Source organism: Corvus brachyrhynchos, unplaced genomic scaffold, assembly GCF_000691975.1.
Source record: "Corvus brachyrhynchos isolate BGI_N302 unplaced genomic scaffold, ASM69197v1 scaffold544, whole genome shotgun sequence".
Classification (NCBI taxonomy): domain Eukaryota; kingdom Metazoa; phylum Chordata; class Aves; order Passeriformes; family Corvidae; genus Corvus; species Corvus brachyrhynchos.
Genome location: NW_008238325.1, coordinates 8,120 through 25,991, shown reverse-complemented (window position 1 = coordinate 25,991; position 17,872 = coordinate 8,120). Strand labels below are relative to the sequence as shown.

The 17,872-nt window shown below is 43.1% G+C and overlaps 1 protein-coding gene across 1 annotated transcript in view; it reads left to right on the top strand.

The window, feature by feature from the left end:
- Positions 1 to 17,571, top strand: part of LOC103615708 (multiple epidermal growth factor-like domains protein 6) — a 180,217-nt gene extending 162,646 nt beyond the window's left edge. Inside the window, exons 33-40 of the mRNA XM_017734403.1 lie at positions 4,430 to 4,558; positions 5,431 to 5,556; positions 5,979 to 6,107; positions 8,305 to 8,433; positions 8,729 to 8,857; positions 9,522 to 9,647; positions 12,200 to 12,328; positions 12,720 to 17,571. Of these exons, the coding sequence (XP_017589892.1) occupies positions 4,430 to 4,558; positions 5,431 to 5,556; positions 5,979 to 6,107; positions 8,305 to 8,433; positions 8,729 to 8,857; positions 9,522 to 9,647; positions 12,200 to 12,328; positions 12,720 to 12,799 (977 nt within the window). The 3' untranslated portion in view covers positions 12,800 to 17,571. The remainder of the gene's footprint in view (positions 1 to 4,429; positions 4,559 to 5,430; positions 5,557 to 5,978; positions 6,108 to 8,304; positions 8,434 to 8,728; positions 8,858 to 9,521; positions 9,648 to 12,199; positions 12,329 to 12,719) is intronic.
- Positions 17,572 to 17,872: the final 301 nt, after the last annotated feature.

Genomic DNA, 17,872 nt, shown 5'->3' with positions numbered 1-17,872 from the left:
TTATGAGAAAACAACAAGCTGAAATTGGCAATAAATCCAAGTGATTCATAAAGTCCTTTCAGTTGCAGAGCCTTCTGAGGAACAATCAAATTAAACCAACTGTTACTCTGGATTGAAAAATGGTGACTAGTGTAGAGGACAAAATGCCAACTGGCCCAATGCTCCATCATAAAAAATATTCCCAGATCCACATGGCTCATGCCGGTATTTTAGGACGTCTGTAAAGTTGTTTCTGTTGGAATGTGGCAACTGATAAGAAACACACACCAAAGCAGCCAATAAAGGAGACAGTTAATTACCTTTTTATTTACAACTTTAATTTTGGTTTTACTCCCTGGCTTGTAATAGTCTCATTTTGAGGAGAAAGAAAATGGGAAAAAAAAAAAAAAAAAAAAGCTGTTGTCTTTCTTGCTCAGGTTTTCTCTTTTTGGCAAGTGCTGATTTCCCTTTTTTGGGAATCCAGCACAGCTCTGTTTGGCTGAATTGCTTTTTGGGGTGACAGTTTGGATACAAAAGCCAGCTGTAACGTGTGCAGCCCTAGTAAGAGTTAAACCAGTGTTTTATTTCTTGAGCAGAAATAGAAGAAAGACTCGCTTTAGAGATGGGCCTTTGTATTGCCATCACGTCATCACAAGTTATTCTTTAAAATATAAATTATAAATAAAATACAAAGGATTGATTCTGTCCTCCTTTGTGCATCAGTTTTTGCTGTGAGTGAGATCGAAATCTTGCCTTCAACATCAGGGCTGGAGCCATCTGGATCCATTATGCATTAGATTATAATAAATGTTATAGTAGAGCAGTAGTGGAGATCAGCTATTTAACAGGATCATTTAAAAAGACTTAATCATGGTCAGCCTATTACTTTTATGTAGCAATTTCTCAGTAGTCATTACCTGTGTGTGTAGCACTAAATCTCTGTAGTTACAGTAAATGTCCTCGAACTTACTTAGATACTTCAGGTTTTATTTCAGAATTTTAAAGTTTAAAGCATTAACAATTACACTGAAGCTCTGATAGAAGAGATATAAAAAGATTGATTGCGAAATAAAATCTGTGTTTTGCTGCATTCAGGGGGGATTTTTGCCATGGATTTCTGTGTAGCTGGCATTAAACCTATAGAGTATGAGATTTGAGATTTCATGGTGTTCTGTACTCTTGAGATTCCAAAAATATTCCGCAAATTCTTAAACACAAGTTTGTTAGATATTTATTGGAGGAATAATGGAATGGTGGAAGTTCACAGAAAGAGAAAAATACTCATCTGTGTTGGTGTTTTTCCTGTTGTCCCCTGTGCCACTCTGAGCATTGCATTGACAAACACAAAAATAGAAGGAAAACAGTTAAAAGTGAGTTATTTTTAGGTTTAGATCGGTGGAGGGAGAGACTGTGGGCCTGATTCTGAAGTGGCTGACTGAAAACCAAGGATAGCTCGCGTGACTTCGGTGGGGATACTCCAAGTTCCTGCTCTCCTCACTGCAGGGAAAGCTGGGGCTGCTCCAGGGTGAAGAAGCTCTCGATAGAATATTAAAACCAGCACAGGGAGCCGCTCCCAAACGGGCTCTGGTCCAGTCAACATGTGGTTGGATGCTGCTGGAAACAGTTTCTGGCAACTGATGCTATATTTATAGTACAGTGAAAAAAGGTTCAAGAAAGTATCTATAAAAGGTGTAGTTGGCTGGGAAGTCAAATTTCCAGGAGCCAAGAGCAACGGGGCTTTCATGTTCTCAAATTTTGGAGTGAGGAGCTGAAACAGTCTCTTGGCAGGGTCCAGAGGAAGCAGACAAACTAGCAATAATGTTCCCATCACTTGTCCATAACTTGGTGGATGGGCAGATCGACTTGTTAAAATGAATAAAAAGCAATAAGTGGTGGTGAAATGATTTAAAAAAAAATCATGTTATGTTTCTGTGACATTGACTGGTCTGGGGGCACCCAGAGCCAGAAAGATCTCACCAGCTTCACCTCAAGCTTAGGTGACAGGATGTGTCAGAAGGGATTATTTGACAGTGCAATGAAGAGCATTGGTCAGAAAAGCCTCCGTCTGTGCAATTGCTATGAAAAGATTTAGGAGCTCTTGGTCATGACAAACCCACTCAAAGCAGAAGTAAAATCAGGAAATGAGGTGGAAATCTGGCTGCCACTCTTTTGTTCGCAGAAAAAACTTAAGTCAGAAGCACAGGAAACTGTTAAATTAGAAAATGTCTTTATGAGATAACTGGTGGTGCAAGAATAGCCCTCTTTACAAAGGCAGAGCCTACTGAACTGGTGAGACATGGTACAAATTGCCCTTGTTATCTGCATCAAAATTCTTCTGCAAAGTACTAACAGATGAGGTGGCCCTGTTACTGATCCTGTGCACGTTGCAGCAGCTGAACTTGCCCTGCCTGTGCTGCTCTTTCTCGAACCAAAATACAGGGAATACTGCAAGGGCAAGTAATTTGGTAAGGAGGGAAATACTGCATCCCTTTCAGTAACGGAGCAGCTACTGCTAGCCTTGAGCTAAGGAATAACTCTGATAGCTTTTCCAGGGAGAAGCAGCATCTTTGGGAGTCTGGGAGACAGAATTTAAAAAAAGGGAAAAATCCAAATGATAACCAAAAGGAAAAGGAGGAGGAAAAGAGAAGCTCACATAGAGAAATTAAATCATTGACTTTGGACGAGTCCTTAACTTCAAGTCTTGGTGGGAATGAAGCAGGGGTCCTCCTTGATGCCAGGGCTTGCACGTGAAAGAGATTTTGCGTCCTGGCAGATGGAAGCACGGATGACAGAGCATTCATTGAGGAGAATCTGTGGTTGAGGAGGGCTGGGGGAGAGTATCTGCATGTTATAAAAGTGTGTATCTGTTTAGTCCTGATGATCTGCTATCCTGGTTTGAGCAGAAGCCAGCATTCAGTTTTATTTTAAAAGGCACCCCTTCAAAGCTTCCCCATAAGCTCTCCCTTGCTATTGAATAGTTCAGAAAAGCCAGAGATTTCTCCAGCCACTCAGGCCGTGCTTTCATGCCTTTAGGAAAGAGAAAATACGTGAAGTTATTTATGCACAGATTGCAAGGGATCTGTTGCTTGGAGACATGAGCAAATATATTTTCAACCAGTTTCCAAAGTAGCCATAGACTTTCCTTCTGCCAGGGAAGAGAAGGAAGGGACAAGCAAAGAAATGGCATCTAGAGGTAGTAGCACAAGTGGAACTGTTGGATGATGATCATGCTGCTCAAGCACCAGCTACTCCTTCTTCCAGTACACTGGAAAATTAGGAGAATAACCTGCATCTCCAGAGTTCAGTGGTGGCACACTGAAGGTTCAGTGGTGCATATGCCCAGCAGCTCTGCCCAGCTCTTTCCTTTCCATCGCTCTAAAGATCATCCTGAAGACGTAAGCCAAACGTGGCAAATGCATTTACATCTTCCTGATCTCTTGTTCAATTCTCCTTGAACTTTAGCTGTCCAGCAAAAAACCAGAAATCCTCACTACCCCCTGGAAAACCTCTCCATGGACAGTTTGTTGCCACGTAACACTGGCCCAGCAATTCATCTGGGCGTAATGATTCTTCTGGTTCTTACAAAATACAGCTGCTTTTTTTCCCCTCAGAGAATTTTCTGGTTTTGCATTTCAATAATGTTCCTCCTGTATCTATCTTCTGAGAAGGTGTCTTCTGAAATTCTGTGTTGCTGTCCTGTGCACATTTTCCTGGTCTTCCATCCACAGGGCTGGAAGGGAACTTAAAGCTTATCCAGCTCTAGCCCCTGCCACGGGCAGGGACACCTTCCACTATCCCAGGTTGCTCCACGCCCTTCCAGTCTGGCCTTGGACACTTCCAGGGATGGGGAATCCACGACCTCTCAGGGCAACCACTAACAATGCCAGGTCCAATTTGGGAAGGAGTAGATTATAGAGGAAGCAAACTTTCTCCAACTTACACGTTTTTAGGAGACGTGACCTGCCCCATACCCATAAAACAGCTGCTAAAAGAGGCAGAGGTGGCTCACAGCTTCTCACTGTCTTGGGCAAACCAGATGGCTGCTGCCCAAAGGAAGAGGGAGAATGACCCAATGTCTCCTTCTGTCTAAGAGGGGAAGAGGAAATAGGTTCATTTAGAACAGAAATCCCAAGAGGAAAATCTCTGTAGAACAGGGCTTGCTTTTCTTGCTTCTGTCACATGTGGGGAAGGGGGGAGCACAGAGCCAGGAGCAGCAGCGCTCAGTCCAGCTCTCCAGGGGTTTGACATTACAACTAGTGCTGTCCCAAGGGCCACATTGTCCAAAGCAGCCATCTGCTCCTCAATGCCTACTCCTGACCCTCTGGAAGTGAATAATACTAGAAAATGAAAACCAAACTTCGACTGAAAGCAACAAAGTGTTTATGACATGAAATACAATGGGCCCAGTAGCAACCTAACCTAATTGCTGGGTGTTTTTCTTTTAAAACAGGGTGTCCAAAAGGCACTTACGGTTCAAACTGCCAAAATGCCTGTAAATGCATGAACGGAGGCCACTGTGACCCTGTGTCGGGAACATGTGATTGCGCTCCCGGTTTCATCGGAGCCAACTGCAGCAAAAGTAAGCCAACATTCATGTTCTGCTTCTGTCAAAACACAGCAAGGAGAGTCATTTGCATAAGAGCTTGTCAGTAGAAAAACAGACAGATCCCAGCTACCTCTTCCTTGAATTGTAAATCAGGATTCCAGCTATGTAAAAAATCTCTTGCAAAATATTTTCCCTCTCTTCTGCATGCATAGAAGCAAGGACACTCATCCCAGGATTACAACCTGCTTGCCCAAATTTATTTCTAGAGCCAGCTCAGCATGAATTGCTCAAGTTCCTTCTTCCTGTCCAAAATTTTGAGGTTGAGAAATTATCTCAATATTTTGCTTCACACTATGGTGCCATTAGTTTCAATAAATGGGAAAAAGATCAAGTTTTGTCATGGCAAAACTGGTAAAGACTCCATGGCAACCCTGCTGTCACTTCTCTGCTTCAGAGCTAAATGGTGTGGCTGAATTTCTGTGCTGCTTCCAAAACTCTGGTCTCTGTGAAGTTCTCTTCACCTTATTCATAGAAAGGCAATGTTTGAGTGTTCAGTTGCCCATAGCTTTACTCTTTGGTGTTGGGCAGCATCGATATTAAGGAAGGAAAGATGTTTTAAGCTGGAAGGGTGAGCAGCTGATATTTCAGTTATATATTCATTTCTCTGATAGGAAAGACAGTAAATAGTCCATGTGAAATCATGGACTGTATTTATAACCTCAAGTAGTCTCAGAAGGTAAAGCAGTAGTGTCTTTGGGTGGGTTTTAGCTTCGTAGTTGTTGCTTTGAAGCGCATTGGGTGGAATATAAACAAAGCCAGCTCTATCCCTAAGATTGTGGCTAAGTTAAAAATGAAAACTGGCATTAGATACGCCAGGCGTTTAACAGATCCTGTGTTCCCTTCAGCTTGCCCTGAGAGCCGATATGGGAAGGACTGTGCCCAGTTCTGTGCCTGTGGCAAAGGTCAGTGTGACCCCCGGACTGGCAAGTGCACCTGTGCCCCCGGCCACACGGGACCTGCCTGTCAGCAAGGTAACAGAGCGGGACCCAGGTCACCTCAGCAGTGGGTGACACGCTTCAAACACCCAGCAGATAACACTCAGTGCCAAACATTGTTCACAGCCACATTCCCCAGGGCCTTTTGTTGAGAACGCTGCAGTTTGGGGTGCTCTGTCCCTCCCCGCTCCATCACCCAGCCTAATCCTGCCCACACCTCCCTGCCACCCTCAGTGCCAGGGCACTGCGTTCTCCAGGAAGCTGAGGAGATATGTCAGGACAGAGTCTTTGGGTGAAACTGATAATAATCATGGAGTAGTGTCCCACTACCCTAGGGAGACACCAGTTACTTGGGATACATGTGGGGTGCATGTGTTTGTATTTATTCCCTGTCACCTTCATCCTTTTCTTGGGGTGCTGATTTTTGGGTTTTTTCAAACTTTGTTAATTCTCTGTAGTGTGTCCCCAGGGACAATATGGCCCCAACTGCCACCTGACATGCACGTGTCAGAACGGTGGCATCTGTCACCACGTGGATGGCAACTGCACCTGCGGACTCGGCTGGACGGGAAGATCCTGTGAGAAAGGTGATTTCCTGCTTCGATGGCAGTGGATCTGTACACTCAAGCTGGGGTTTGCAGTGTCCCCACCATCCACAGACAAGGACAGACAGTTTCAGAACTGCTCCTAGTTAGAGCTTCAGGTCTTTTTTCAAAGACAGTTTCCTCACAAGTCCTGCTCATGAATTCCCTTGCACACTCCTTATTTCTTCTTCACTCTGTTGTTTCTTCTCCTGTCCAACTTCTGTGTTCTTTTGTTCATAGGAATGTTGGGTTTTGTCTTCTTCCTTGTGATACTCAGAGGAGCAGAAACCTATGTCTTCCTTATCACTGGTTGTGTTCTTCTCTTCCATTTGACTCAGGACTCGAGTTGAACTTGCCATGTTTTGACTTCCAGATGTTCTGACATCTGTCTGAAGCAGTTGAGATTGTCCTGCTGTCTTACCCTTACTTCTGCATGACAGCTGTCCTTTACACAAGGCAAAGCACACTAACAGAATAAGCTCATATGTTCCTCCAGAATCCCTCCTGACAGCCCAGAGTAGTCTCTTCCAACAGCAGCTGTCCTGTCCATCTCCAAAAACCATTCTGCATTTCTGTGTTCCCTTTTCTCTCTGTAGATAAGAGATATCTGTATAGTTATGGACTTAAATGTTCAGGAAACCACAAGTTCATTGGTATGAAATATAAGTAGTTAGTTCAGAGTTCACCTTCAAGACAAAAATCATCATTCAATCATAGCTGCCATGGTTCAAGCTCCCCAACACCCTCCCAGGCCCTCATTTACAGCACTTCTGTCCCTGACACCTGTAGAATATTCACCTCAAACTCCATATGTATCTTTACCAAGAACTGGTTGTTACAGGAGAGTGTCCCTATGTAAAAGTGTCCTCTAGAAATGACACTTCTAGCAGCATTCTGAGACTGAGTTTTTTCACTCTGCACCTGAGGAGACTCAGAGCCCCACCGTGCATCTGTGTGCAGAGGAGGAGCAGGGAGGAAGGGAAAGATGCAGCTACTCACAGTGTGAATCCTGTGAGGATTCAGTGGACAGTGAATGTTCTCTGTGGACAGGCTCTAAAACATTTGCAGTTTACCAATATCTGGCTGACCTGGTGTTGCAAAGGCCACCTGTGTTCATCTCCATTTGTCTGTTCCTGAAAATCTCTGTAGTCACCCACAGTCTGTGTTGGGGCTGCTGAGCCTCAGCAGGATGGTGCAGGTGTCCCCACACCACATGGAGTAGTGGATTGTGGGTGTATCTCGTAGATAAAACGTCTCTGGAGTGGAGCATGGGGGCAGACATGCACACATCACATAAGGGACTGTGTGTTGTGTTACTAGAAAGAGCTTCACTATTTATTTTTTGACAGAGGGAGTGAAATTACTGGAAAATTGAGTCTTGATCTCAACAGCAGTGTGGGCTTGAGTGTGTTGTGACTGGAAATCAAAGACAGCTAATCAGGCATCCTTTTAATAGAGATTAGATATGATGTCCCTGGAAGATCCTGTCTGGCATTTGCAGAGTTCTCAATCTGATTATTTGGACGGCCACGCTCGTTTAAGTTTGTCTGCCCAGATTCAAATTATCCCAGTAGTGGGAAGTTAACTTATTCAGAGATGATGCTGAGGTTAATTATATTGGCACAGTCCCTTCTGCATGAGTTGGCTTTCAGTAATTTGAGACGTGTTTAGTTCTGTAAAAGCAGATAGCTCATTATACATGGAAAGACTGTTGCTATGTGTGAAAAAGATCCTCTTGGTTTTATTGGGAATTCAAATAGTGTGAACTCCAATGATAACACAGAGGAGGAAAAGCTTCATGTTTTCTTTCACACTTTTTAAGTGCCTAAAAGAAAATATTGCTGTAGATAAAGAAAAAAAAGAAAAGAAAGTTTATGCCATGCACTACATGGCTTTACAACACGTGGTGCAGGTTCAGCATCGAGTCTGTGAAGAGACAAATTGAATAAGGCAGACTGTTAAAAGTATGAGGAAATCACTGTTCAAACATCTATATAACAAAAGATTTCTCACCAGAGTATGTAAATGCATGACAGTTGTGCAGAAACCCTGTGTCTCCATAACAAATATTCTTGGGTCTGCAAACTGTTCTCCAGGCATCGTTTCTCAGCAATGCAATCTATCACAAACAAGCTTTTCTGGGTGAGGTCAGTGATTGTTTGATTGTTTGTCTGTTTTTCTGTCCATGTCCTGCCAGCAGAATGTCTCCCAGGGAAGTATGGGGCTGGCTGCTCCTTGGACTGCCTGTGCCAGCACAATGGCACCTGTGACAGGTTCACAGGGTGCTGCCACTGCCCCGAGGGCTTCTACGGCCACTCCTGTGAGCACAGTAAGTGGAGGCACTCGGGGTGATTGTCGCAGGTTTGGGGCTTCAGAGTAGTCAAGAAACACCTTGCTGGTTCAGTTAAAATTCTGGGGATGTCCCAGATCACCCAGCTGCTTCCAGATCTTGCATGTCTCTGATGCTGGGTGGTACAAGTTTAAAAGCCCATGGCATTATTAGAGTTAAGGGTAAATGTCATTTTTTGTTGGCTGCCAGGGAAAGTCACAGAGAATACAGAGGACTTTAATGGTGTGTATGATTTTCTTCATGAACCTTCTTCACTTTATACTTCCTTTTTCAGGGTGCCCCCTTGGATTTTATGGGCTGGGCTGTCTTCACACCTGTGCCTGTAAAAATGGAGCGAGCTGTGATGCAGTGACAGGACAGTGCCTTTGTCCTTTGGGTTATCACGGTGTTCACTGTGAAAAAGGTACTGGTGCCCCTCTGATGGCAAAACCAAAAGCAGAAAAACAAAACCGAAAACAGAGCTCAAAAAACCTCACATAATTACTGAAATAGTTGTTGGGAGCCACTTCTTCTATATTTTGGGCTTAATGAATATCCTGAAACATTGAATTTGGGGCGGATTTCCTGTTGTACAGCTGGGTGTTCCCATTCCCTTATAAATTAACTAATCTGGTTCTCATTAATACAGTGAAAGCCCTGGTCTCCATGATGTCTTGCAGCAATGAGTTCCACATGCCGTTTATTAAAAAGAAGTCCCTTTTACTGATTCTACATTTGCTTCTAAAACTCCAAATAAGATTATTAAATAGGTGCATGTTAGACCTGTCGAGTGTTATGGAGAGGTCTTCTAGAGAGTCCTAATTAAAAATAAAAATAAGTGCCAGCTACATTTCTGGGACAGATTTACAGATACCTTTGAGAAGTTCGATTAGACGACCCCAACAGAAGGAGAACTCATATAAATATTATGCCCATTCCACTATGTTTTATTCTTCATTAAGCTTGGCATTTACACTGACTTCAGCAGAGAGTTTATGAGCTTTCCTCTGAGACATCCTGGGAAAACTCTGGGTTTAATGTACATCTTGCCATTCAAATGTGCATCTAAAGGGTTCTCTTGCTGTCAGGCTGTGACAGGGGCTGGTTTGGTGAGAGGTGCCAGCATCAGTGTGACTGTGGAGTTGCTCCTTGTGATCCAGAGACTGGGAAGTGCCTTTGCCCACCTGGGAAGACTGGAGACAAATGTGACATCGGTAAGGGAGATATTTTTAAGGGCTGGACTGTGAATAGTTAAACCACTCTGACCTATTGGTCTCAGAATAACTGTAAAAGGACATTTGCTGGTGTTCAAGAACACATTGTTTGTAGAAAATTGCTCTTTGGGGTTATCGACACCTTTATCAGCAGGCTTGTACCTCTTGATTTAATCAATATTTAAATTGATACACTGATAGGAAAACTGTTCACGGGTCAGCTGTAAAATGTCATTGGCCTTGAGTTTTGGAGAACACAGGCTGGGGAAGAATGACCAAGAAGGTTTGCAAATGTAGTGGGGAAGACTGCAGAGGGTGCAGGTGGGCACCAAGGGCTCCAGTGTCTGGTTTGTCACACAGACATTTGTGACCCTTTTCAATCCAATGCAAATGTATATCCAGCTCTGGATTTGCTTCCTCTGGAAGCAGGATGGAATCCCTACAGGTGGGGGGAGTGGAGCTACAGCAGCTGTGCCTGCCCCTGGGCTTCAGCAGCAGCCCAGGAACTTTTAACCCAAATGTAATTCCCACTTTTCAGCACAGGCACTTGGGCTGTGTGTTGGCCCACAGGAGCAGAATTCTTCTGTAACAGGGATATAAAAATAGGTGATAAATTTTTCCTGTGGTGAAAACCATCTCCAGTGCTGTACCCTGATGGGGTGGGTGCAGGATTGAGAGGCAGCCAGTCTCTGGTCACAGTTCAGTCTCTGGTCACAGTTGTGACTCTGATCATAGTTCAGGGCCAGGTTGGATCAGGCTGGGAGCAACCTGGTCTGGTGAAAAGTGTCCTGTGCCCATGTTTGGAACCAGATGAGTTTAAAGGTCCCTTCTAACCCAGGCTTTTCTAGGATTCTGTGATTATGGTGGAGCAGTTTCTGGGTAATCACCGGAGTAGAAGGAATTGCAGTGGTTTAACTGAATGTCAGAAGACATTTGTGAGCCCAGTGCTGTGACAAACAAGGTAAAAGGAGTGAGCATCCATGTGCCACTGTGGAGCTTCACACCAGGAGCCAGAATCCTCCTGAGCCCCTGGAACAATGGGGGAATATTATTTCTGCTTTTGTTCTAGGATGGGGCAGGAAGTAGATCTGAACAGGCTGTTATTAATACACATTGCTGTGAGCTTAAGCCTTAGTGCAACCTCCAAAACAAACTACAATGGAAAAGCATTTGATTCCCTCTGTGCACTGTCCTGTGGTCAGGAGATGAAGCTCCCAGTCTGCAGCACTGTTCCAGTGGGGACATGAGCCACCCTCACTGGCCACACAGCACTGGGTGTCCATGGGCCCTTCCAGGAAAATTTTAGGCAGAAGTGGAACGCAAGGGGGAAGCTCAGCACCAAAAATGGGAATTGAGGTTTTTCTCCTTGCAAACTCTGTGAGTCATTTTTATGTTTCTTAAATCAGCTAGGGTAGCCCCCATCCATGAAAAGCTGTTATGGGGTAGGTTTTATTTGCATTTTTATTTTCAATTAGGCTCAGTTCATCTGTGATATAACTGTGAGCAGCTGTGACTGTGCAGCAGCCATAAAGATAAAAGGCCTGATTTTAATTTGAACTCTGGTAAAGCACCCATTAAACAGGCAAAATGTTAATTAAAAAAAAAAAAAAGAGAGAGAATATAACAGACTTTTATGGGCGTTCTTTTTCTGTAGTAAATTAACATTGCAGACTTTCAAACAGATGTCTTAAATACACATTGTTATTAACATGAAAATGTGGTATTACATAAATTAAAATCAGGTCCAGAGGTGTTTGGGGAGACCTTTTCTCATAACATTTCCTAATTGAAAAGGCCAAGCTCGGAGCGCACGGGGCAAGTTCTCCCACGTGCTGGGGCTGCAGCTGATGCAGGGCTCAGCAGGACTTTATTTACCCGAGGGTGTTCGTGGGAGAAAGCAAATTCCCTGGTTACAGGGTTTTCCAGCGAGGTGAGGGAGAGAGGGCTATTGTTTTCTCAGTGTTTTACACCCTGCCTTGTGACCCTGCTGCTCACTTTCCTTTCCTGCCCATCCTCTGATGCATAAAAAATTGCAGTGAGGATTTAGCAGCCTAGGTATGAAACATATTTGCATTTGGAATTGAGATTTTTTTTGTGAGTTTGATTTGCCAGGAGGCAGCAGAATTGTGCAATCAGAGCAAGACATGACTATCTATAAAATGGATTAATTCTTAGTGTCACATTCTGTGAGGGAAGGCTCTTGGCCAGCACACACTGACAGCCCAGCCATGCAGGAGAGACAGGGGCAGGAGATAGTGTGGATCCAGGATGCTGACAGCAACTTTCCTGAGCAGATCCCAAGATATTCCTTATTGGGCTGTCGGCCCCTGTTTTTACACCAGTAATGATTTCCATTCTGGGAACCTCTTCAGGACAGCTGGGCTGCAGCTTGGGCAGAGCATGTGGCAGACGAAACTTGACGGCTGCCGCACTTTCCAAAATGTCATGTTTTAATGCTAACAGATGTAGGTGTCTAAGCAGCTTCCTGATCCACAGAAGAGGGAGACTACCAGGCAGTGTTCCCCCTCTCCCAAACCCTCCTGTCCTTGCAGAGTGCAGGCCAGACCGGTACGGCCCCGGCTGCTCCCTGCGGTGCCAGTGTGCCGGCAGATCCCGCTGCAATCCCTACAACGGGAACTGTGCCTGCCCAGCCTCCTGGATGGGGCCAACCTGCAGAGAAGGTAACTGGGCTGGGGAGGGTGCAGCCTTTCCTGGCAGAGTAAAACACAGGTGGCCTGTGGAGGTGCTCGGTTTGGATGGGAGTGTCAACCCCATCATTTGGATAATTTCTCTTCTTAGTGAAATACAATACTGAGGGCAAGTCTCCTCTCACTTGTAGCTAATCACAACTCCTTCCGTTTAGGAAAAACTTTTGGGAACCTTCTGATTTGGAGGTGTTTTGCTGTTTTGCCTGCTCTCTGCCTCTGTGAGGAGGCTGCTGTAACTCCCTCCTCTACCTTCTTTTCAAGACTACCATTTATTGAATTATTTAAGTGTAAATTGTATAATCTATATAATATTTCAGTATTAGGTTATATGGACCTGAAACCATGTTTCTACTTAATTCTCTAGGTGGCCCTCCAAAGCTTTCCTTTTATGAAGAACAAACTCAAGAAAGAGGGAGTATTTTTCCAAGAGCTCTACAACAGTAACATTTGGACTAATAAATGAACTGTTTTATATGCACAGACGGTATTTGAATTTGGATATGAAAACAGTTATTCAATTCAGGTTGAATTGTACTGAAGTATTCACACTTCTCATGGAAGACTACAGAGGCCATTTAGTAGCTGGATCCTTTTAAAAAGTTGAATCTGTTTCATGTGCTCATTCCTAGCCTCTTGCCCCTCCATTAATCTACTCTGGACATTCTTTCTGATATTAATATAATCCATTGCTTGAAAGCCTGGACATGTTTTTAATCAGACCAGCTCCAAAGAGTATCAGGGTAAGCAGCATGTAACACATCACCATGGAATGAGCCACGCTCTGTATCAGGGACTTTCTAAAGCCACTTGACAACCAGCACCAAGTTCAAAGAGTGTTCCACAGATTATGAAGCTTCTACAGATTCACTGCAAAATCACATTGCACAGAAACTAGAGGGATTCATCAAGTTAATTCCTCTTTGAATAACACTGTGTGTTCGAGAGAAGCACAAAGTTTAATTTTGAACTTGCAGCTGAAGAAGAATCTCCCACAGTCCTCAATAAGTTGTTAATTTATTTAAGAGCATCTTCCGCATTTCTGGTGTGGTTTGACTGATTGGAAGGTCTCTGTCTGAATCTGCCTTCCAAAGAGCCTGGTGTCATCTGCCAGACTCCCCTGGCATTCCATGTTCTCACATCTTACCAGATGAATTTCTCAGTGGTTTGTCAAACTGTGCAGCGCTTCTCATCAAACAGTATCTGCTAATGCAGAAAAGGTTTTATCTTGAATGGAGAAAGCAGGTAGTAAGCAAGGAGAGATGCTTAAAGATAATCTCTCTGGATTTTGTGGTTTTATTGAGCCTTTTTTTTTTCTAAAGTCATCTTGCAACAGTCCTGATACCATTCAACAGCTGCTGGTGGCCACTTTGTAGAACAAAGACATTTTGGTGCTATTTTGTCTGTTTAGACTGGTTTTCCTTTGATATAGAACTGTGTTATTATAAACAAGTTTATGTTCTGTATTTTAATGCTCTGAGTTAGCCAGGCTGAAAGATTTCACAGTGCCTTTTTATACCTCTCTTTAGGTTAGGAGTGAGAAAATCTATATAGTAACCACTTGATTCTGACTGTATCAAAAGTGCACTTAAGAAGGGGTGTCAGGACCATGATAGACACAGAGTATGGGCAGTTCCAGCTCTTGTGCTGACACTCCATTCACCCACCAGAACAAACTGCAGCTTTCCAAGAGCAGGTTTTTGTCTTGCAAGAGACAAAACGACAATAATTGATGGTAACTTGGGATTTGTAGAGATGTTTGTTGTTGTGGTTGGGTAAGGGATGAGTTGGTGAAGCAGGATCCAGGGGGTTGGATGGGAAGGTGAGGTAACAATTCTCCCCCACAGTTTGTCTCAGCTCTTAAACACATCTGCAGTCAGTAACTGTCCAGGCCAAAGCAAGGGGCACTTGCTCCTCTGGGAGTTAATTTCAAGCTGTGATCTGTGGGAAGCAATACAGATTTGGGAGGTGTTTTCCAAGCTTCGTGGAAGTCTTATTGTTGTTATTCATCACTTCATAGGTGTTGAAAGTAAATGTATTTGTGAATGTGTCAAAATTAATTAACTAACTGTGCTTTCAGCCAGAAAATCACTGGGGCTGATGCTGATCCCTTTTAATTTCTTCTGTAGAGCTCAATGAATGTCACTGGAAAGTTCATTCAATGTAAATGTGGCAAAGTTATGGTCCCAGAAGCGTGTGACTCTCAGCAAGGCAGTGACATTTCAAATGTTCTTTTGGAGGTGTGAGGCCTGGGTCTGATCCTACAATTATGTGAACTTGGGGCAATTTCACTGAACTGGAACCTGTAAGGTCAATCTCCTGTGAGACAATGAGATACAATCTTAGCAACTGCTGGAGAAGAACAATTCCAGTTGAGCAGTTGACATATTTTGATCGTAACTCCGTATTCACTGCAGAGCCAAACTACAAAGTAGTGCAAGTGTCACACTGTACTCAAGACTTTTTGTAGAATCACTGAGTGAGTAAAGTTGTAGAAAACCTCTGAAGGTCCAAGTTTCCCGTGAAAGCCTGGTTAGCTTCAGAGTCAAATGGGTCAGAGATTCATTGTTCAAGTCAAATTCCAGAGATACATCCCACTGAGTTCTGAATATCTCCAAGGATGGAGATCCCACCACCACTTTGAACCTGTCCCAGTGAAGATTTCATTATCTTTTTTTTTTCATGGTTTCTAATCAGAATTTCCTGAGTTTCATCTTTGATCCACTGCTTTTCATCCTTTCAGTGTGAATCTCTGAGGAGCCTTTGGCTTCCTCTCCCCCACAGCCCCCATGGGGTAGTTGGCTACAGCCTTGGTCTTCTCTTCTGAAGACACCCCATTACCTCAGTGACTCTCTACTGGCCGCATTCCAGACATCAGACATTCCAGTTCATGGACAGCTGCCCAGAGAGTGGTGTGGTTACTCAGCAGCTCATGCATAAAACCCTTTACACTGCTGTCAGACAGCAGAATGTATCAAATGTACTGTTTTTCTCTTATTTTTGTAGACTGGCATGTGATTTGAGCAGCTAATCTGAGGGGAAACCTTTCTCAAGCCATATTATTTACACCTGTGTATACTTGTTTACGTTTTCCACAGTACCTTGATAACAGAATTGTAAATATGTAGTATAAGGAAATAAAAGATTTTTGTATTAAGTGTTTTTAAAGGATGTCACGATTTTAGGTACATGATGAAACACATATTTTAAGTGACTGATACTGAGCCTGAGCCAATGAATTAGAGGCCCAAGTAGATCTGCTTTGGGAAATTTTTCAGCAAACTTTTTTTTAAATCAAAAAATGCCACTTCATACAAACCACTACATATGCAATATTCAAAATGCTTCTTGGCTTCTTTTTGTTATTACCTTGGGGGAAGAAATTCACTTCAGTGCCATCAAACAGACTATTCTGATTTGTGGTTCTGCATGACTTCTGTTTCAAAATGAAGTACAGTCATATATAGGTAAAAATCAGAATTAGAGATTTCAAAAACATTAAGAGATGAATTTTGCTTGGGGTAGCTGAAATGTCTTATCTTGGCTCTTTTTCATAAGGCAGAGAAAATGTTACAGGATTTTGTTTTCTAGAAGAGCCACACCTTTATATTATTAACTATTAATTAAGGGAGTTTGCTTGTTTGTGATATTAATGTTTTGATTCTGCTCCTTACTACGGTTTAACACATTTACCTAATTCTTTGCCTACAAAATAGTCTTTATTAGACAGGATGGAATTTTTAAATGGAAAACTGACTAAATCAGCTTTTCCAGAGGTTAATTTTGTGGCAGGTGAGTGTAGTTGCTACTAAATTAATACAACTCTGCTTATTTGCTTCATCAGATTCCAGTGAAAGAATGTCAGGCTGATACAGTCCTGACCACAGCACTGGGGCCTGTTGAAAATGAAAGTGAAAAATTCAGTGAAAATGGGGTTTATAGTTAAATGGATGTCCATGTTCTTCTTGGTGAAGGCCTTTGCTGGCTCCCCATTTCCCAGGAGGCTGAAGTTAATTACACTTCCTTGAAGAGAGCGCTCTGTGTATTCCTCTGTAACACACTTGCACGTGCAGATAACTCCTTTCAGAAAGACATTGGAATTATTTCAGCCATGCAGTTCTTGTGCCAAATCCCCCTCTCTTACCTTGTGTATTCCAGATACAACTTCAGTCTGAGTGGGAAGGAGTTGAGTGTAACTCAGTGGGCCCAGCAGAATCTCGCTCGCTGAGAATTCATGAAACCAGGACAACATGTTTTAAGTTAGACTTCACTAACACTATCCTCATAGGAAAACAATCAGAATTTTAAAAATTCCCCGCTTCCCCTGCCAAAAATTATTATTCTACTTTTATCCTTTTTATGTTGAAGAACCATAGCTATTAAAGTTTGCCCAGATTCCTTGCCAACCATATTATTTTGATTGGCTGCAGGTTTCTGTTTGTGTAAGTAATAACCAGCATAGTGTCAGGAGTTGCCAACGGGACAAACATGGAAATAATACCTTTATGTCCTTCCCAGAAGAGGCAAAGACACATTTGGGAGCCATCGTGGCTTCATTGTGCAGATCAAACAGCGACTCTGTTAGAATTTAGCTTCTTATCAGAGCAAAGTAAAGCTTAGGAACAACCTTTGAGAGTGCTGGTGGACCATGGAACCTCCATCCTCCCATCCTCATGTTAATATTTTTGTCTTTAGAAACCTTCTCAGTCATCAGTTTTTGAAGGACTTTTCCTTCAGGTTGGCCTGTGGCTGAGAGAGCAGCTCCGTGCACGGGCTGCAACTGTGCTCAGTAATCCTTTTGCAAGGTCACAGCTTTAAATTCTGACACTGTAAAGCAATTTCCAGCAGTAAACACCAAATCTCAGCCTTGTAGAGCATAAGTTGTTCATTCTGTTCTTTTTATTGCTTTTAATGAGCACTTGCATAGCAATATTATGTCTCTGTGAATTTGTAACCCCTCTTCAAGGAATGTGTGGGATGTATCTCAGATCTGTACTGTGCTTTCTGTTGTAGACATGTTGTAGTGAAAGGATGCTGATTTTTTTTATATAAACATGTGATTAAAACTTGTTCTTGTTTTTCCCTTATTGCTAGTCTTGAAGCAACGGGCTTATGTTGTGGAGGAAACTTTATTCTACTGAACTATTTCACATTCAGAGCAAACAGGCTGAAATCACACCTGCTTTTAGGAGTTTGTATAGAATAAAGAATGGCCTGTGCCCAAATGGGTTTGTGTATGATCCCTGACCAGGGCAACCTGGCCAGTGTCCGAGCCTGACAAATAGAGCTTTCTGGCACTCACACTCCAGAGTATTAGAAATATTCAAAACACAGCATAAATCTTGCTGGAAGAGGATGGTTATGCAGTGTAACATTTCAGGAAGACTTGGGACAGAGCACTTCGAAGGCATTTGAAACCACACACCTGCAGCCTCCCATCGCCTGCTTGGGCATTCCCAGAGCCCAGTTCTGCCAACAGCTTGCCTGGTTCACCTTCAGGGTATTGTCTTCTCACATTGG